Source organism: Ailuropoda melanoleuca, chromosome 14 (assembly GCF_002007445.2).
Source record: "Ailuropoda melanoleuca isolate Jingjing chromosome 14, ASM200744v2, whole genome shotgun sequence".
Lineage (NCBI taxonomy): Eukaryota > Metazoa > Chordata > Mammalia > Carnivora > Ursidae > Ailuropoda > Ailuropoda melanoleuca.
The window spans coordinates 5,752,134-5,773,892 of record NC_048231.1 but is presented as its reverse complement, the minus strand read 5'-3'; the positions used below and the strand labels follow the sequence as shown (position 1 = coordinate 5,773,892).

The 21,759-nt window shown below is 44.4% G+C and overlaps 1 protein-coding gene across 1 annotated transcript; it reads left to right on the top strand.

Annotated features, from left to right (window-relative positions):
• Positions 1-15,368, top strand: GPHB5 (glycoprotein hormone subunit beta 5). The gene is made up of 4 exons (XM_002914149.4): positions 1-183; positions 7,495-7,597; positions 10,258-10,468; positions 15,156-15,368. Exons 3-4 carry the CDS (start codon positions 10,265-10,267, stop codon positions 15,342-15,344), a joined length of 393 nt encoding a protein of 130 aa, XP_002914195.1. The 5' UTR covers positions 1-183; positions 7,495-7,597; positions 10,258-10,264; the 3' UTR covers positions 15,345-15,368.
• Positions 15,369-21,759: the final 6,391 nt, after the last annotated feature.

Here is a 21,759-nt window from a genome sequence, read left to right as displayed (position 1 = left end):
CTTTAACGAAGACTGAGTTGGGGGAAAGGGGGCATAAGTGATATTTGGTATTCCCCACAGTCATTCAATCATTTACTCGTTTACTTGTTTATTGCCTACTATGTGCAAGCATTGGGAGTGTAAGTGTGAACAAGAGAGTCATAGAGCAGCTACTTGGAGCTGAGGATCTAGCAGGGGTTGGAGGTGAGTTAACAGTACTGATGGAATTCTGGGGGTACGTGTGCTGGGGAGTGGGAGGGTTTGGGACAGGGAGGTGCCTAGAATTAATCTCAAGGGGTTTCATTTGCAGAGATGGGAAATGCCAGATGAAGGAGAGGGAAGGAGCCTGGAGAGAGAGAGAGATAAAACGACTTTGGGACATCATGAGGTTGGGGTATTTCTGTGACATCCAAATAAAGAGGTCATGTAGATAGCGAGGAAATCAACCAATAGTATTAAATGTTTATGTACATATTCAGCCAGTTTCAACTTTATGTTCTGGGACTAGTTTGTTTCTATCTATGGCTTGTTAACTCAGAATCACGGATTTGAGACTTTTACTTTGCTCGGTTCTTCAAGGCTCAAACTACATGGTGGTCAAACTACATACTACTAATCCTGGCCTAACATTTTGCCAAGGTGGGTTACTGGTACCAAGAGACACCCAGGACCCAGGGGCCATGGTTACAGAGAGAAATGGGTCTTTGGTCAGCCTTAAAAATATTGCTGCTCACTGTAACCGCAGCTGTCGTGGCTTTGAGATCTTATATGGTCTTTCTTCCCCTCAGCCTTTGCTTGTCCAGCTAACCTATAGGCTGATGATTCCACCCCAGCCCCCCTTGCCCCAAGCCTATCCTTTACTATGAAATTCCTCCATCTCCTTGATTATTTTAGTTTCCCTTCTCTGAACCTGATCACCACTGTCTTCATCATTCAATAAATGTCAGGGTGGGCCATCTGCACTTAGGAGAGAATTCTCGCCGTAATTTATTTTGAGGTAGGCTCTTCAGTAATGTTAGATAAGAAAAGGATTGAGTCTTTCAGATCATGTAATCAGGCTCAGCAGATCAGAAATCTGAAAAAATAAACATTGTGATAAATTTCACTCCCCATCATGTTTTTAATAAACTCCTCACTGCTCTAAGCTTTGGAAGTTCACATGCATCACCTGCACAGGCTCAGCTGGCAAGGACTCAGATATTCCCAGAAGATTGAGCTTGTGAGGCCCTCACTGTAGTTCGAGGTAGCTCCCTGGAACAGCATAACTCCGTGGCTACAGCAGCCGGATGTAGTAAAAATCAGTCAAAGCTGAATTTGAATCTTAGCTCCGTCATTGAGTACCTGGAAAGCCATGGTCAATTTAACTTCTTTTGACCTCAGTTTCTTCATCAGAAAAGGTAGATAATAATACTTCATAGGATTATTGTTGTGAGAATTAATAGATATGACATATGAAAAGAGTCTAACAGCTCAAATAAATACTCCTTGCCAGCGTGCAGCACGTCTATGGGTCTGACCGAGGCTGTGCAATATGGTGGCCACTCCACGGAGCTCCTGAGCACCTGAAATGTGGCAGATTTGAATTGAGATGTGCTGTCAATTGGTATCAATACAAATCAGAGTCCAAAGTCTTCCTATAAGAAAAAGATGCAAAAAGAGTGTGACATACTTAATTAACAATGGTTTTTATCTATTACATGTTGAAATGTAGACATTTTGGATGATATTGGGTTAAATACAATCTTATTTCTTGCACTTAACATTGTGGGATTAATCACTAAAATTAATTTCACCTTTTTTCTTTTCTTTTCTTTATATGGCTACCAGAAAATTAAAAATTGCGTCCGTGTCTTGAAGTCTATTTTTAGCAGACACCTCTGCTTTGGGCATAGGACTTACCCTGAAGGACTTCCAACGTTTGAGGTTGTGAGCAGAATAGTCACCTGGGTTACCACGGCATCCTCCCCAGCCGGCATCCTAACTTCAACCTATCTCCTCACTGTGCCCACAGGATCTTTCTAAAACACAAACTTGTCTCCTATTTTATGTTGGAATGAAGGTTGAGTGCTTCAGAGGACCTGGCCCGGAGCCCATATGCTGCTACCGTCCTCATCCCTGTCTCTCTTCACGAACACACTTCTGTGCTCAACTGTGATGACTCCTTATACCTTTTCACACTCACCATACCCTCCTCCAAGCTTCAGTTATTCACTCAACAGTTTTTGATAATTAACTGTGAGCCTGGCAGTATTGTAGGCATTGAGGAAGTATGGTGAGCAAGACAGACAGACATTCTGCTCTCAATTTCAGTGGTGGAGTCAATGTCTCTGCCTGGGATGTATTTTCTCTTTACTCACTGGAGTCACCACTCTAGGAAGTCTCTCTTGGCAATATCCCGTAGTCCAAGCTCTCATAGCTTTCCAACTCCATTTTTATCATAGCATTTATCCCATTTAATGATATGTTGATTGATTTATTTTTTAAGCAACTAGTTGTTTTAATTCAAATTCTTAACAGTACTACTTAAAAATGAACAACTTTGTTGTGCTATTTTTAATGCAGTGTCATTACTTTTTCTTTAAAAAATTGAGATGTAGGGGTGCCTGGGTAGCGCAGTCGTTAGGTGTCTGCCTTCGGCTCAGGGCGTGATCCCTGTGTTACGGGATCGAGTCCCACATCGGGCTTCTCCGCTATGAGCCTGCTTCTTCCTCTCCCACTCCCCCTGCTTGTGTTCCCTCTCTCGCTGGCTGTCTATCTCTGTCAAATAAATAAATAAAAAATCTTAAAAAAAATTGAGATGTAATTGGCACATAACACTGTCCTAGTTTTAAGTATACAACCTAATGATTTTATATATGTATGTGTTGCGAAATAACTACCACATTAAATTTTGTTAACATCCATCACCACACATAGTTACACATTTTTTCTTATGATGAGACCTGTTAAGGTCAGATCTCTTAGCAACTTCCAAATATACAATACAGTATTGTTAACGATTGTGACTATGCTGTAGAGTCCATTCCCAGGACTGACTTATCTTATAACTGGAAGTTTGTACTTGTTGACCACCCGTTTTGCCCAGCCCCTAAATAACATGTTGATTTATTTTTCGATTTTGAGATAATTGTAGATTCACATGCAGTTGTAAGAAAATTTAATACAGAGAAATCCTGTGCACCTTCTATTGTTTTCCACAATGTATTTTATACTTAAAACACAACAGTACGATATCAGGGCCTGGGTATTGACATTGGTAGAGTCACCCGCCCTGCTTCGATTTACCCAGTTGTACTTATTTTGTGAATGTGTGTGTATATTTAGTTCTTTTTTTTTTTTTAAGATTTTATTTATTTATTTGACAGAGATAGAGACAGCCAGTGAGAGAGGGAACACAAGCAGGAGGAGTGGGAGAGGAAGAAGCAGGCTCATAGCGGAGGAGCCTGATGCGGGGCTGGACCACGCCCTGAGCCGAAGGCAGATGCTTAACAACTTAGGGCACCCAGGCGCCCTGTGTATATTTAGTTCTAAGCAATTTTGTTACATGTTTTGTTCTTGTATCCACCACCCCAGTCAAGAGACAGAACATTTCCATCATCAGAAAAATCCTACATGTTGACCCTTTATAACCACACCCACTTCCCTCCTTCCCCGAGTCTCCTTGACCCCTGGCAGCCACTAGCCTGTTCACCATCTCTATTATTTTGTCATTTCTAGAATGTTATGTAAATGGAATTATACAGTACAGAAATTTTCACGATTGGCTTTTTTCAGCCAGTGTGATTTTCCAGAGTTCCACGCCAGTCGTTACGTGGTGGTTCCCTGTAGCGTTGAGGGGTACTCTGTGCTAGGGCTGTGCCGCAGTTTAAATAAACCTTCCCCTGGTGAAGGACACCTGAGTTCTTTCCGATTTGGAGCTATTGTGAATAAAGCGGCCGTGAACATCGGTGTACAGGTTTTTGTGTGAAGACACGTTGCCATTTCCCTGGGATGAACGCCCAAGGGGGCGATTTCTGGCTCACATGCACGTTGGCTTATTTATCATCTTCACTAGACCGTTGGCTGAGGACAGGTGCGTGGGTCCATTCATATTTGCCTCAGGTGCACTCAGCATGTGTGCGACACATGGTCATCCGCTCTAACACCGGAAGGCCAGAAAGGAGGAAAGAAAAGATAAAGTAAGGGAAGCAGGAGGGAAAGCTCTCATTACCTTCAGCTGTCCGCTATTCCTCCATGTCTCCCTACATCAGCATTTTGTTTTTTTAATGAACCCAGTGACTGCAGGGCCGGGCAGGGGCTGGCACAGAGTAGCTGCTTACTATGTGCTCTGTTATGCAGTGAATTCTCTCTAGAGTAGAGCGGCCCTCCTCCTCTCTTTCCCCAGCCCCCCTTCACTCCAGCCTCAGCCCCGGCTCACAAAGACACATGCGCGCACTCTGGAGCCGGGATCCTCGGAATCTTTTTCTGGGCTAAAGCCAGCAGCGAACAAATGAGGCGCTGTGGCTTCGAAGCTTAGCTAACAGCAACTTTGGCCTTGTCCGTGCAACTGCCTAGGGAATTGCAAATGCGGGATTTGGGGACCCAGCAGCTTTGTGGACTCGTTCCAGTGAGAATACAGGATGCACTTGAAATAAAGAATGCTTCTTCGTGACTCATTAAGCTCCTCTCGTTCCTCTCTATTAGGCATGTGTCTGCCCTGCCAGGCAAAGCTACGACCTTCAAAAGTGGAAGAGTCAGGCGGAAATAAAAACATTCCACTTCAGCGCCTAAACCATGTGCCCCTTAATCTGAAATAAATCTGTGACAACTGACAGATACTTCTTTCAGACAGTTGTGGAGAAAGGCTTGACTCGTCCTAGTAAATCAGACACAGGCTTCATTATTTTTAGTCTCGTTAAAAAAAAAGTTCCCATAGCAACCACACCATCATCTAGGGCAAATATTATCTCTTTAAGTCAATAAAATGAGGCGCGGTCCCACAAATACCCAGTGCTTTGAAAGGAAGAAATGTCTTTTCAGTAAAATTAATTTCTTCCAAGACTTCACCGTTTGCCTTCATTTGTAAACCCAGATTTTGTTTTCCCCTGTAAATAAGGGATATTCAAAGCAACATACAGCTTTGTACAGTCTAAGACTGACCTTCCTTGGATCTGTTTGCAGAAAATCACTGATTCTATTAATTCCTTGAAACACAAAGCTTCATTTGTGGCTTTTTTGTTCACCCACAGGAGGCATGATGCTAATTAATTGGACCCTTGGAGAGAACACTGTGTATTCTGAGAGGACAATGGGGAAAAACGTCTCAGAGCATGCACGTTTCTTCTCAGCTCTTACGAGATCATCGTTTAAGTTACAGAGCAAACAGCTTTGCTCCTGTGGGCCCTCAGTTACACCCGTAGAAAGAGTGGGTTACTCGCTACGCGTTGCTTGGGTCAGTTAATTTGACTCTGTTCTTGGTCAGCGCTGAAATTGTTTGAGGTATTCATGAAGATTTATTCATGTACTGAATTTTGGAATCACGATAAAGTGTATACCCCCAAAGTGTGAGATTTGGATCTTCAAAACTAAATCTCACACTCCAGACCTTCTTCATACTGAAAAATGTGTTGTTAATTTTAGCATCAGGTCAAAACCCCACAGGCTGGCTGGGGAAGCAAGCTTGGGGCCACCCCACGTCTCCTGGTTTCAGGATGCTGGTAGGGTCTCATAGTCCCCAAAGACTACTTCCTCTATTCTCAGGCTCACATTCCCCCCCACGTTTAGTACCTTTGAAATCAGGGTATGTCTAACAATTAATGGTGTGCCATAACTTCTTATCGACAGCTTTTTATTTCTTAGATGTACACGATGACGATGGGAAAGAAAGAGAAGCGACATTTGTTGCCCGCTTATCATGTATCAAGCATTAAGATAAGCAATTTATAGATGTTACTATTTTTAAAAAGATTTTATTTATTTATTTGAGAGAGAGAGAGTGCGCACAAGAGAAAGTGAGCACAAGCGGGTGGGGGGCGGGTAGGGGCAGAGGGAAAAGGAGAAGCGGGCTCCCTACTGAGCAGGGAGCCAGACACAGGACTTGATCCCAGGACCCCGGGATCATGACCTCAGCTGAAGGCAGCCCCTAACCGACAGAGCCACTCAGGCGCCCCTATAGATGTTACTTTGTAGGCTCCTCACACGAACCCTGAGAAGGGGGCATTTTTAGTTTTGCGGAAGGCTGAGACCCAGGGGGTTACGAGACTCATCCAAGTTCACAAGGTGGCACGTGTCAGAGTCGAGAATTGAACACTAATCTGGAAGACTTTATTGTAATATGAACCTTTGGATTCTCCATCTGACCTGCCCTCAGCTGGTTCTGTTCATAAAAGAGTTGCCAACCTTTAAATTCTGGTGCGAGGAAGGGCCTTGTGAGTCATAGGGTACGACCCCACCATGTTACAGATGACGAATCGAGGCTGAGGGAAGTGACCTGCCCGAGTCGGTCACAGAGGAAGCTGTGTCACTGACAGTGTGGCTGAACCAGGGAAGGAGTTGCCGGCTCCTGAGATGCCTTCCTCGCCTGCACACGTCGCCCGCCCCCGGGCCCTCCCTGCCCCGGGCCTCAGTCGCTCAGGCTCCTCTTCAAGGCACCCACCCTCGGCTCCTTCCTTCTCTGTCGTCACGCTCCCCCAGACGTCTCTCTGCCCCTCTCCCCTGTCCTTCCTTAGCCCTAGTGAAGCCGTGTCTTGTGACTTCTCCTCCAAGGTGACAGCGAATCCATACGAGTATGAAAATAGAGCAAGATGAGGGAAGAGTCTCCAGGGCCTGCACTTGGAGAGACATCACCCACAGCTTTGTTTGCTACCTCAGGAGAGTGACTTCAGTGGTGGGAACGTCCACGGAGACGGAAGGGAAGGTGGCAGAGGCACGGCCTTCGGTAGCCGTTGAAATCCCACGGCAACTCTCGCTCTGCATGGAGAGAGGCAAGTGGCAGCGCATAGGGCAAGGATGGCAAAAAAGTGGCATCTCTACATCATTTCCCTTTCCCACACCCATGATGAAGCCGAGGAGCTACTGTGCCCACCCACGCTCTGCACTGTGCCCACTCAGAGGTCCTCCGAACGCGGTGTCCCAGACAGCACCTTCCAACGCTTGGTTGTAGAGAAGAAACCAACTTACTTACCATCCCCAGTACTGTTGAAGGCTTTGGAGGGGGGCAGATTGCAAAATAACCGAGCCTCTATTTCTCCCAATGGAAAAAGGAGAAAAAATCATTGATTTACAGACGGGGCGTAAGATTGGGAGAGAACATATGTGAGAAGGAAGCAGATTCCGTGCGGCCTCACACACTGTAGGTGCTCCGTGACGATAAATTGTCACTGGTCAATGATGTCACCAGGTTAATGATGATGGGGGTAGGCGTGAAGCTCGTCTCCGTGGTAGAAGGACATTGGCGATTGTAAAAGAAAAGCAGCTTTGGCTTCTCCTTGTTGTCTTTATCTTGTGACATTACAGACACAAGTATGTATGTTTCAGGTCTAATGCAAAACGGCTGAAGAGTTCTCTTCAGAAACACAGCTCAGGATGGCAGCTTACCACTAACCAGCGAACTCCAAGCAAGTTATGGAGATCACACCAGGTAAGCAGTCTGTCCTGCGGGAGCCCCATTCCGGTGATGCTACTCCCAGGCTCAGGGCTGGAGAAAGTCCTTTATTCTGAGCTCCCTTAAATTTTCTATAAAACACATATCATCCCTGAATCTAGAGGTGGGTATACTGATGGTCTAGTGATGGATTCACTGAGGGTTGTTACCCGTTTTGAAAAAACCAAGCCCTGAACGAGTAGCACACTATTTAAAGAATACTTCTCTTTGCAGGAAACAGGAAGGTTTTAACTTCTTTATGTAGTTTTTTTTGTGTAATGTGCATCTTAAATGTCTTGGGCTATGTCGTTATATGCTGTGATATGTAAACTCCTAAGGGCAGGGATGATGTCTGCTTCATTTATTTTTTAGAGCACCCGGAATAATGCCGTGACCAACGAAGTCTTAAATCCGTTTGTATGCTACTGTTGTAGATTGGAATATAAACTCTGTCCCACGCTCATAAAGAATACTATTGCATTCTTAGTTTAGACTTTCCAAGAACCTGAAGTCTAATGAGACATTTCTGTTAGAACAGCATTGAATATCATTATGTGCAGCACCAATGTATACTTATTAGTTTATTTTAATTCTTAAAGTGTCAATATCAATTGATTTTCTGTTCTAAAAGCCTGCCCAATGTAGGAAATGTGAAAACTGCTGAAAAACATACAGAAGAAATAAAAAGTCCCCTTTAATTCCCATGCCAGAAGAGAATCTCTTTGAACATCTTGGTGTTTGTTATTTTTTTTTCCTGTAAAACTCATTTTAAAGTGTTATTAATATTAGCTAATCCTTAACTAATTTTAAGACTTTCAAAAGGTTTCTTCTTACTGGGAGTTCCATCCTTTTAGTTTGTGATCCTGGGTCCTTTCCAGAAAGAATTATTACTGTTTTGTTATTTTCAATGTATTGAAACGTGTTGTGAGTTAAGGGAAAGAGTTTGCTGTGAGCTGCTAGTGACTGATGCCTTTTTTGAAGGAAAGCTGTGGTTACCATGAAGCAAAATTAATCCATCTTGCCCCAGTGCATTTGTTCCCAGGTGAACTACTTTTGACTGTTTCCCTAGGATTATGTCACCCACCAAGGTAACTTTCTGTTTCAGTAGGTGATGTTAAGAAACAAAACAACACCCTTTCAGTTAATCAGTTTTGGAAAAGAGAGGCTGGCTTTATATCCCAAGGCTTTGATGTGTTTAGTGGTTCCTGTACGGATCTGCCTCTCTTTTGTTTTGATTGACAAGACCCTTATATATATTTGAGCAGTCAAACAGCCCAGTAACGGAGGGTAGAGACATTTACCCAGAGCAAACTTCTATCACTCATTGTGATTTTCTCACATCTTGGGTGCAAGTGTGAGCTCTAAAAGGAGTTAGCCCCAGCAAGATCAGGTAAGTGCTTCTCCATATTTGTACCTTCATTCACTGGAAGGGAAGTCCAAAGAGCCCTGCTAAGGTGACAGATCAGAGGTAGATCAGAAGTAGATGAGACCGAGAGATCTGATTTGAAAAGAAATAATTTTGCAGCAATAATGAATCATTTGAAGCAATAATGAATGGAGGGCATTCCATAAATGCAGTGTCCGCTCTCACTTTAACATTCAGGTATGTTCTGTCCCCTGGGCCAAGGGTGCAGGGAATGATTCTGGCTCCCGGAAAAGCACAGAAAATGACCATGACCCAGATAGAATAGACCTGACAGTAGATTGGGGTTAGGTTTTAAATACTTCCAATGCTTTCCAATATGTGGATTTAAATGGAATCACAACCAGGTGCCTATTGCAGCAGAGGCCTAGAGAAGAGGCAGTTTGTGGTGAATAGGACACATTGTTATGAATGCTACCAAGTCAGGCGCCAGGATTCATAATATCTTATGCATATCCGTGTTTTGTGGTGGGCTGTGTTAGAAATGATACATCTGGGCATAGAGTTTTTATTTACTGATATCCCTCCCATTCCCCATCCATGACACTGAAAACATAATTTTGAGCAGGCGGGGAACCCATATAGCACCAAATACCCTAGATCTGAACAAAAATAATTTGGGTGTGTTCATGGAGTATGTTAGGATATGCATTACTTTTGGTGTGACTCATACTTTGTATTTATTTTGGAGAGGCCATTGGAACAAACCTCTCTAATATGTGAGTCAAGTCCAGTAGTTGGGTAGCAATAAGGAAAACCCGAGGATGCCCTGGGAGAGTTAAGTGTCTAGTGAGTACGATAGGTCCATTGAAACCATGCTGGAGTCAGAGGAAAATTTGGGCACCTATGTTGGTGTTTGTGGGCATTTACACTTTCTTGACTCATTTCTTTTGACATGCTAAGAGCAAAATGCCTTTGATGGTGATCATTATATCATTGGTCACCCCCTGGAAGGAAGCTGGCTCTCTTTTCAAATTTTTAAAAAATTTTTAAAAAGATTTATTTATTTATTTCAGAAAGAGGGAGAGTGAGCCCAAGTAGAGGGGCAGAGGGGAGAGATTCTTAAGCAGACTCTGTGCTGAGCATGGAGCCCAATGCGGGGGCCCCCAATCTCATGACCCTGAGATCACGACCTGAGCTGAAACCAAGAGTCCGTCGTCTGACTGACTGAGCCACCAGGTGCCCTGGGAAGCTGGCTCCCTCAATAAACTGTCTTTCCTTTCCCTCTCTGGAGGAACACCATGAAGCTGGCATACCTTTTCCTTGGTCCCATGGCCCTCTTCTTCCTGGCCGGCTGCAGCTGTGTCCTCAGCACCTCCGGTGGGGACCTGCTCACCTTTGTGGGCTGTGCCGTGAGGGAGTTTACTTTCCTGGCCAAAAAGCCGGGCTGCAGGGGTCTTCGGATCACTACGGATGCCTGCTGGGGCCGCTGTGAAACCTGGGAGGTGAGTCTCAAGGCAGGTGCAGGTGGCAAAGCCTTCGGGGCCAGCCACCTAGGTTGATTCCTGTGTTCACTTTTTAAATAAAATGAGGGAGAGTGGGGCATTCTTGTGGATTTTTTTTAATGACAATTACTTGGCCTTCTCCAAAAATAATGTGAAAGAAGCATGATCCTAACCTTCTAACAAAGCGTTGATAAAATTAATGTTTGTACTTACGTAGTGTCTGTATATTTGGGAATCATCTCTGGGAGGTTAAGATGTGCTATTGTCCACCCAATTTACAGATGACATGGAGGAATTCAAGGAGTGAGTTATGTAGACAGTTATGTAGACAGTCAGTAGAAAGTTGGGAATAAATTGTTGGTTCAAGCATGTCACCAAAATTGCTCTATATTCCTCTCCCTGTGATATAGCCAGCCGATTAACACGTGATAGGCTTTAAACTGTCTAGCAGGGGAGGGTGGGTCCTCAGTTCTTCCCTCAATGGCTCAGGCACAGCTTTGCCCTGCCCCAGCTCCCCACTGCAATTTGTGAGGCCCTCAGGGATTGCCACAGACATATCCATAAAGTCCCTTTGCATTCTATGATACCCAGCCTTTCAAGAAGCATCACATTTAATATGATGTTAGACATCTCAGACAAAGTTAGAACCCTGCCGGGCTGAGGTCAGGAGATGTTTGCAAGGTGAGAAGAAAAGAGGCACATTCAGCATAGAGCGTCCCATCACCCCGTGGAGTGACCGTTGACTCTTTGTACTGAGGCCCGAGTTGGTTACTAATGAAACTCCAGCTCTGATTTGTCACCTGGGTTCAAAAACCTTTAGTGAGCACCCACTATTGCAAATTCCAAAGCCAACGTCCAAGGTCCTTAGCAACGTGAAGTTTGCCTGTTTTCCCAATGTCTACCCATATCCCGAGCTCTGGTCTTGTCAGACTGATTTTGAAAAGTTTTATTAAACACCCCTCATGAAATCTCCCATTTGGTCTTTTTCTCATATGGTTTCTCATTTCCATCTGTCATTATTAAATATATTCTTTGATGTTTGTGTCCAGAGCCAGCTCCTTCCCTAGAGGTTTTCTGCCTCCCTGGTCAGCCCTAACTCTAGATTATCTTTTGTCTTACTTTTCCCCACCACACAACACTAGATTCTAATTTTTTTTAGGAGAGGAGTTTCATTCTTGTGCCTTCGATAGCTTTGTTGAAGTGTCATGTATGAACGAGACATTCAATAAATATTTGTTGAGTTGTATGGGATGGACCTCTATCTGGAGTCATACATCTTTTAGTCTAATTGATGCCAACTTAGAAGTCCATGAGCACCACAAGAGGATGCTGTCATCAGAAAAAATAGCCGTCTATTCAGGGATTCAGGGAGCAACCTGCCATCACTTAGATAAAATTATGGCCCCATGAATGGGTTGGATTATGGTGGTGAAATCTCCAAGTTAAATAAAACTACTCTACCTAATCGCTGTATTTTTGGCACCATCCAGGGGCGTAAGACCTAATAGTCAAATGAAAATTTAGCTGCTAAGGATACCATGGCTGTGACTTGACATCAAACTTACTTGGGGAACTTTGGCATCTTCTCGTCTTCGGGTCTTGGCCTGGCCGTGCCTACCCCTACTCAAAGTTCATCTCTCAGCTCTTTGGAGCTCTTTCTGGGCCCGGATTTCAAACTGTGTTTCCTTCAATTCAGCTCATTTTCCTCTTCTCTTTAAAAATTGATGAATATCTCTAACTGGATCTTGGTCACCCACAGGAGATCGGGGAATATGTTCCCACTGGAGAAATGGAAGCACCAAGACTATAAGAGAACAAGGGTCCCCTTCATGTTAGCCAGCTTTTATTTACGCCTCTACTGTACTATCTGTACAGGGAGCTTACTTACAGAAAATAAATAAAAGAATGAGATTTATTTCCCCAGTAATCTGAAAGTTTCCGAGATACAAAGCACTTATTTTGGGGAACTTAACTGGAGAGCATGTCTAGAATGAGGACGTCTGCGACAACAAAACAGTTGGATTTACTTCAAAGGTGGAACCATTGCTGAAAATAGCCTTTGGTCATGGCCTGGGTTTAGGGTTGCCAGATTTATTCAAACAAAACAAAACAAAACAAAACAAAATAAAACAACAGAAACCCCCCCCCCCCAGCAAATCAGACCATGATGCCAGTCAAATGTGAATGAGAGATAAACAACAATTATTTTTTTGGTGAAGTCTGCCCCATGCAATATTTGGGACATACTTGGCACTAAAAAATTTTGCTGTTTATTTGACATTCAAATATTAGTGAGTGTCTTAGATTTTGTTGGCAGCTCTGCTTGAGATTCTGGATTACTGAGGGTAAGAGGACATGAAGCAAACTGAGGCGGGTGCAGTGCTGCCTGAAACGGAGGAGGAAGCAGTGATATTAAGTCGAGCTCTTCCATGTAGTCCTTATCCAAGGCAAAGCCATCATCTTCCTGATGTTCATGGAAGAACTTCACCCTGGGCCTCCATTACACATACTTTATGCTCCCAATACAAGTGAAGGTGTGGACTTTATTTTTTTTTTTTTAAAGATTTTATTTATTTATTCGACAGAGATAGAGACAGCCAGCGAGAGAGGGAACACAAGCCAGGGGGAGTGGGAGAGGAAGAAGCACGCTCATAGCGGAGGAGCCTGATGTGGGGCTCGATCCCATAACGCCGGGATCACGCCCTGAGTCGAAGGCAGAGCTTAACCGCTGTGCCACCCAGGCGCCCCAGGGCGTGGACTTTTGAAAGCTTGGAAGTTGCTACTTTTATTATTACTTCCTTACTCTGACTACAGCTGTGATAAGAACAAGAGATGACATTTACCGGACACTTACTTGGCACTGGGCGTCGCGCATTACATATGTCATCTACCTTAGCTCCACAACGAGGCTGTGAGGTGGAGATTTTGTTTTAGAGATGAGGAATCCGAGGCTTCGAGAAGCCAAGTGGACTTTCCAAAATCTTCAGCCAGTGGCACTACAGGAGCCCGAGGTTAAGGGTCTGACTCCAGGATTTGAGATTTTTTTACACAGTCTTGCAGTCTTTCATTTTTTTTACACTTATCCTGCCATGATTTCATAGGGAATGGGTTCCAGCAGCTCAGGCTCCTTTCTCTGGTTCTCCCAAAGTGTGCTTCTCCGGGTGGAACAGGCTGGCACTTCAGTTCATTTCTCTTTGGCTTCCTTCTTTTCTGATCATTTTCCTTCACATGCTTCAGGAAGCTGTCTAGGCTCTTTGAGCGCTTAACCCGCTCAGTATGTACATTCATTCTCTTGGCAAGAATCTTGCGCTTAACCTGTTTGTTTATAACAAAGGCAACAGCAAGCTGGGTACCACTGTAGACTCTTTCAGATTTGCCATGCTAACATTTGGGGGGGCATTCCTTTTTGAACAGTGCCCAGTCCCTGGTGGTCTGCGGGATCACCTTTCTTGTGGATTTGCCAGTATGTGACCAAGGGAACAACTCCATGTTTTCTGAAAGGCCTAGAGAACATAGAACGAGTGCCTCTCATTTGTGTTGTTCATTTTGGCGAATTACCGGAAGATGGGGGTTCCACTCCAGGGCTTGAGATTTTAACTACTATTTTGTGCTGATTTCCTGATCTCTATGCTCTTTATAAAATTATCTATGAGGTTAAAGATTTATAAAAGGTGAAGGCAGGAAGTGAATCCTTTGGCTATCAGAACAGCGCTCAGGTCATTCTGGAACCTGCCTTGCTCTGTTTTCTGTCATTGATTCAACTATAGCGATTGAGAACCTCCTGGGTGACAGGGTCTACTCCAGGTAAAAGAAGCGCAGCAGTGAGTAAAATGGGCAAAAATCCCTGTCCTAACGGAGGCTCCTTTCTAGAGTGGGAGAAACACGGCACAAATAAATACAATATATAATGTGTCACATGGTCCTGACAAGTGCTATGGAGAAAAGGATAAAGCAGGAAGAGGGCCGGGACGTGGTAGGGTGTGGAGGTGGGATGTCGCAATTTTAAAGAAGAGGGTCAGGAAAGGTTTCTGTGAGAAGGTGATGTTTGAACAAAATGGCAGGCTGGCGAAAGAGTTAGTCATACGGGAGAATGTTCTGGGCACTGGGATTAACAGGGCAAGGACTCCGGAGTGGGACTGTTCATGGTGAGTTTGAGGAACAATCAGGAGACTACTGTGGCCAGAGCAGAGTGAGGAAACCAGCAAGAAAGGGGGCCGGAGACACAGCAGACGGTGCGGGTGCAGGGAAGATGATGGAGGGTCTCAACGGTGAACGTCTTTGACGTATACTCTGAGTGAGATGGGAAATCACTGGGGCTTTGAGCAGAGAAGAGATAGGATCTGACTTAATTTTAGGAGAATCACTTGGGGCTGCTGTGTTGTAAAGAGACAGTAGGGGGTGATGGTAGAAGAGAGACCAGTTAGAAGACTTTTTCAAAGATCAGGATTATTCATTTGCTAAATATTTATTGAGCACTTGCTATGTGCCATGGGCTCTTGTGGGAGCTCAGGATATGGTACTGAAAGCGGGTAGCTGCTTTCAGGAATTTGTCTTCTACTGGGAGGAGAGAGATTTACAAGTAAACAAATGACTAGTGAATTAATTTCTGATAGTGATAATAGTACCGAGAACAAGAAACAAGATGGTATGTTCTAATGGGTTCCCTGTTTTCTACTTGTGGGGACAGAAGCCCATTCTGGAACCCCCCTACATTGAAGCCCATCATCGAGTCTGTACCTACAACGAGACCAGACAAGTGACGGTCAAGCTGCCCAACTGTGCACCTGGAGTGGACCCCTTCTACACCTACCCCGTGGCTGTCCGCTGTGACTGCGGGGCCTGCTCCACGGCCACCACGGAGTGCGAGACCATCTGAACCTGGTGTGGCCGGCAGAACACCACTGGTGGCCTTGAGCTTCACGGACGCACCCTCACGGACAGCACGAGCAGCTCAACCCCTGGATTCGAGGACTGTCTACTTTAGGCCAGCCCTGTGGAGGAGACTACCTGTCTCCGTCAGGTCCAACTCAGGCACAAGGCCCAGAGGCAGCCTACCCATGCTAAAAATGCGAAACAGTATCTGTGTTTTCACCGCAATAAATTTCTCTTCACACACTTGCAAATCATTTTGTCTTTACCTTGAATCTCAGAACATAATTTGCATATATCACAATCCTCCTCCAATTTGCGTTTATAATATGCCAGTGGTTTAAACGCAGTGGGCATAATTAGGAAATGGGTCTAGAAAGTCTTTACATTCTCATGTCTTATTTAACAGTTGGTCTCCGACTAGATGTATGATCAAAGGGCCAGCAATTAATAAAACCAATGCTTAGTCCTCACACTCCCAAAGAAAACCCAATTGCAAGCTCCCTTCTCATTTAACTGAGCACTTACCTACACAGGAAACAGAGCCGGCTCAGATTGAAAAGGGAGGACGATGGTCGCTGAAATCGAGAAACGTCTGGCTCTGGGTGATTCTTTTCCCAAGCAAAGTTCTCAGAGTCCTCCTGAATAAAGAGGCCCCTTTGTGATTAAACAAAACAAAACAAAACAACCCCAGAAAAAATCTGTAACTAAAGCCATCATTTAGGTTTAAAGATGTTGCAGCTAAACTCTGGTTTTAGACTCATGTGCTGCTCTCCCGAAGCTAGGCCCAACATGGTTAATCACAAATATTCTTCTCCATTTAGCATATTTTAAATTCAAGTTGTGATTTTTTAAACTGGGAAGTTTTGCACGTTTGCCGCGGTAAGGCTGCACTGCTGGATCAGGGGAAGTCTGTGATGCTCTAGGTCTTGCGCTCTCTAAAATCTTACAGCAGCTGATTCTCTGTGACTTTTTTTTAACTCTGGTATCATGCAAGTGTCTTTAATTCCAACATTTTGGGGTTGAAATGAACCTTGTTCCTTTTTCATGATATGCCAAGAAAATCTGTATTAATGCCAATAAAGCATGTCCTCTGTCTTTTGAATTCATGAAAACTTTCCAAAAAAAGTCTTTTTAGTCTTTAATATACTTGGAAGAACGATAGCAAGTACCCACAAAATGAACTTCAAAGTTACTTTTACTTACACATTAATGTAGAATGTCACGTTTAGGAAGGGACACAGACAAGTGACAGGGTATCCTGAGTCCCAAAGGTGGCTCAGTCGGGACTCAGACCCCTGCCATATCTCATCTGGGAGCCGGGAGCCCTCCTTGAATGAGGAATGAATAAGCCCTCATGAAAATAGTAAAGCGAATGTTAGGATTGATGGTCAAGGACCGGGATGCAGAGGCGGACCTCTGGGAACAAAGAATGTGAGCAAAATCCATCCCAGTCTTTAGTGCAGATCTGTTGGTAGGCAGGAAAGTCCTTCTCACATAGAACGCAGTCAAGTACCTGGGACCTCTACCGGCCAGTGGGTGGTGATTAGGGACAACACGGGGTGACACCTCTCAAGTGTTTTCAGCCCATCCTTAAGAACTTCCCTCAGAATTTTTTGAAAGAAAGGGCTGCTTCTTAAAGAAACTTAGGGAAGAAAAGCAGAAGCAATAAGGGCTTGCCACAATTTGAGAGAAGGTGACTACAGCAGCCGTTGGGGGCCCAGGGGGAAACAAGGGGCACACTGCGGCCAGATATTGAGCACAGTTCAGGGAAGATGCTGTTTATAAATGTGTGGGCAGAGTTAAGAAAACCGACAAGGGGTGATAAAACCCTCCGACTACTTGTTTAGAAGCAATGAACATCCCTAGGCTGAAGGAGAAGGACAGGAAGTGATTATCAGACCCCAGAGAGAGCGGAAGAGGAATGCCTGATGGGAACTGCGATCTTTCTTAGGATGACCCAGCCAGCTCCAAATCAAGGCCTGGTGGGGAGGGAGGTGGGGGAGAAAGTACCCCAATCTCACTCTGTTCCACACCCTGATCTTTGGCGGTTGAATAAGAGCCGAGTGTGGATCTAGGGGGGTGAACGGATCAAGTCCAGCCTAGCTATCTCCTGGGAGGCTTAGCTGAAATGCCATGCGCAGTGATGTCGGCTGTGAGAGCCATGGGGCATCCATAGCATCACAATGACCAGGAGTTCCCGGGGATGGGAAACGTACAGAAAACCACGTTCTGGCTAATCAATACCGATGACATCTGAGAGATGCGGGAACAATGGGAACTGTCAAGACCGTGGGATTAGTTGGTTGTTAAATACAGTCCGAGCATTCAGGGCATGGTGTGAACGCCCTCAGCAGGAGACACTGCATGAGCTGAAGATGCCCTCTGCTCCTGGAGCTGGAGGCCACGCTGTGCTGAACACCAGGCCTCAGACGCAAGTGGGAGAGCAGCTGAATTACTAAAAAGGCTGAATCCACTACCCCAGCAGTCTCCTAAACTTAGGTCAAGGTCCTCCTAGGGAAGGAGTGGGACACGGAGGCCTGGAATGGGGACAATCGGTGGATGAGATTGAGGTTCCCTTGCAGAAGGGGCCTCCTTGTTAGAGATCAGCCTCCCCTTGCTGAAACCAGGCCAAGGCCCCAGCCAAGGAGGATGCTTCCCATGATAATACTTGCCCTCTTCACAGACTGCCCAGAACCTCTCATGGGTAATTAAGGTCAAGTCTGAGGATAACCCAATTGGAGAAGGACTCTCTGAGTGATGGGAGAACAAGAGCTTCCACTGAAGCTGCCTGAGGACTTGATGAACAGAAACGGGGGTGGTTAGAATGCATGTGAGAATGGACCTGGAGGGTGTGGGGCTCTCATCTCAATGGTTGCGGGGGAAGGTGTCAGAATATAGGGCTGGATAAGAGTTTTTTTAATGGGCGCATTCTCTCATGAATCAGAATTTAACATCCTTACTAGGGCACCTGGATCTGATCCCACTGAGCTGTTGGGATGGCTCTTTAAAGCTTGGGGAAAATGGTGGCTTCTATTAATGGAGAGAAGATGCCGGAATGGTCCTGGAAGAATATTTGAGGATAAAAGGCTCAGGGAAGTGGTCCTGCTGGAATGGACTTATTCCGTAAAACCCAAGAACTCACCAGCTCACTCTGTTCACCTGGAGGTTCAGCGGACACTCCCTTCATTGAAGTGCTAAGGAATGTTCTAGTGACAGGCACCTGCCTCCTGGACCAGCTCCATAGTGGCTGTCCTTTGTAGGCTGGGGTTGATGGCAGGAGGAACTGCCGTGGACCTGGGCTTCCCGGGGTGAGCAGAGATGAGAGGGTGTGGAATAGCAGAGCCCAGGTGATGACCTGTAGCTGTAAGAGGGAAGGTGAACATAACAGGCTATCATGGGCAGCGAAACCCCAACAGCAGTCGGGAGACTCGGGTCTGCAGGGTCTATGGTGCTGGCTAACATTCCATGGTGTTCCCGGTCCATGGTATTAAAGAAACTACAGGGGCGCCTGGGTGGCTCAGTAGGTGAAGCAGCTGCCTTCTGATCAGGTCATGATCTCAGGGTCCTGGGATCAAGCCCCACATGGAGCTGCCTGCTGAGCAGGGAGCCTGCTTCTCCCTCTCCTCCCCGCTTATGCTCTCTCTCGCTATCTCTCTCTCTCAAATAAATAAGATCTTTAAAAAAATAAGAAACTACAATAAATATATAATCAAAAAGTTATTAATTAAAAAGCATGAAATACCTCTCTCCATGCTAACCTTGAATCTTTTCAAAGCTCTTTCTTCCTTCTTCCTTCCTCCCTCTCTCCCCTTTTCTCCCTCCCTCCCTCCCTCCCTCACTTCCACGAATATTTATCATCCCTAATTTTGTGCAAGGCACTGTGTTTGGGAAATGAAAATATAAATATTGCTACCATTGATCTATGTTTTTTACTCTAAGCAGGATCCTTTCTATTAATTCTTCCTAATTCTTACATCAACCATGTTCCTAGGCACTGTAATTGCCATTTTACCATTGCCATTATGTAGATGATGAAAGCAAAGCTCAGGGAAGTCAAGTAACTTGCCCAAGATCCGACAGCTGACAGGCAGCACATTCCAGGTTTCTCCGACCTAGAATCAACCTCTTTCCATTGGAGCGGGATGCCTTTTTGGAGTGTTCCTTATTGCTTGGGGAAGTCTTTGAAGTTCTGGAGGTTAGACTATCCTCACCCCTGATCAGCATGTTTGCAGTCTCTCCTGGGGGTGGCTTGGTGCCAACTTGGGTTGTTCTACAGAGATTGCGATTTTTTCTACTTTCCTGTGTAACCTTTAGGAAGATAATGCTTTGCTGCAGCTCCAGTCAAAGCTTACAGCAGGAGAGACTGAGGGAGAAAAGGAGCAGAGCCTCAAAGGGAAATTCAAAGACACCTGCTGTGGAAATGAAGGTTGTGTGCTCTCAACTGATTGCCAGGCACTGTGAGCATTGGGTGTGGGGGAAAGATGGTCCAGTGCCTTGAGGTGAGCTCTAGATAAACTCTCAGCAACTCCTTGCTCCCAGAAATGTGTCTATTTTGCAATTAACGAAAGGTAAGGAGAAGAGCAATTTCCTGAAATTTTTTTTCTATGGGAGCGTTTTTGAATGAAATGTACAAATTCTCACAGCTCATTCTACTTCTAGGTTCATTAGCTCCACTGATTGATGCGGTAATTCATGCTTCCCTTTCATTGATTGGGAAATGAAAGAGCCACCAGGAGAGAACCAAATTTTGCTTCAGTGACCCAATTCACTCTTCAAATTATTTAGGTTTTAAATGTAATAGAAAGCATTTCTGGGACCATAAGTGAGTTGTATCTCTAACTGAAAATAATGCAGCATTGATGAAAATGTTCATTTTGTAAAGTCTCCCCAGAGGACTGCTTGTCTTCTTCACCCAGGAGATGTTTTCTATAAAATAATGTGCACCTTATCTTTTTTAGTTTTCTTCAAAACATTAAAGCAAATTATGAAGAAGTAACTTTGAAACCATTCACTAGCAAATTCTGCAAATTTTATTTTCTGTTGAAAATTTCTACTACTGAAAGTTTACTTGGAGTAGAAGAATTTTGGTCATTCTTTGCTAGATGAATCTTCTGGTATTTCTTTTACAATGAGTTCCCTTTGTTTTAATGAATGAGATTGTTCGGAATTGTGTGCAGGGAGATCCAGAAGGCTTAGTGGCTGGCTGTCGTGATCCTGGCATATCTGAAGGGTGCTGAAGACCTCAGAAGAGGTGATATCTAACAACAAGAAAAAGAAATAGGGATGGGGCACCTGGGTAGCGCAGTCGTTTAGTGTCTGCCTTCGGCTCAGGACGTGATCCCGGCGTTCCGGGATGGAGTCCCACATCAGGCTTCTCGGCTGGGAGCCTGCTTCTTCCTCTCCCTCTCCCCTGCTGTGTTCCCTCTCTCGCTGGCTGTCTCTCTGTCACATAAATAAATAAAATCTTAAAAAAAAAAAGAAAAAGAAATAGGGAAAGGATGAGAAAAGAAGGAGCAGGTGCAAAGCACTGTAATTGGTAGTGTATGGCAGAGACTTGCCTCCAATGTCAAGGAATTTAGAGGGATTACTCTATCCTCTGTTCCAGGTCCTCATTATCAGAAGTAAAGTAAACATTTCTAAGCTCTTTTGCTTTATAATTAGCTCTAAGTTCCCTTGACTGTACGATTTCATTAGCATACTGAATAATTGAGGTTGTTTTTTTTTAAAGGCTTCCCAATATACAGGATCATATATACTTTTGATCCTGATTGTGGGACACTGGGGCTTCAGGAAAAATCACTCAAACCCCAAATACAACCCCTCCCCAACAAACAAACAAACAAACATACATTCCCCAAAGAGAAGCTATTTTAATTTAACATAGAATATCAATATTACCACGATGAGAATGGTAATATTCTTTTGGTGATGTTGAAGATGCAATTACCAGCAAGAAATACAGATATCCCCGAGTCACAAATAATGTACAACTTAAAATTATTTAAAAGAGCATTTATTCACTTAAAATAAATTTAAACTATGCATACACAAAAAGGGCTATGATGAATTATGAATTGTCATTATCTCGAGGAAGGATACTTGCAGACTATGTACTTAAAACAGAAATTTAATCCTGTTACTTTGCAGGTTCTTTCTACAGCTAATGTATGAACAGATCATGCTCGCTTGGCCTCTCTGTGTTGCTCCCGCAGAGATTTCTAAGTGTCTACGGCATGGCGAGGTACGCCATCTAAGGGAGGCGATCTAAGATTCTAGGCTGTTCTGAACCTCCATCTTCTGTCTCCCTCTTGAAATCTGCCTATCAACATTAAAATATTTGGAGGGGTGAGTAGCCAATTTTACTGAGTGAATTTAAGACATCAGCATTTTAAAATAGGTTGGAAATAAGAGGAAGATTT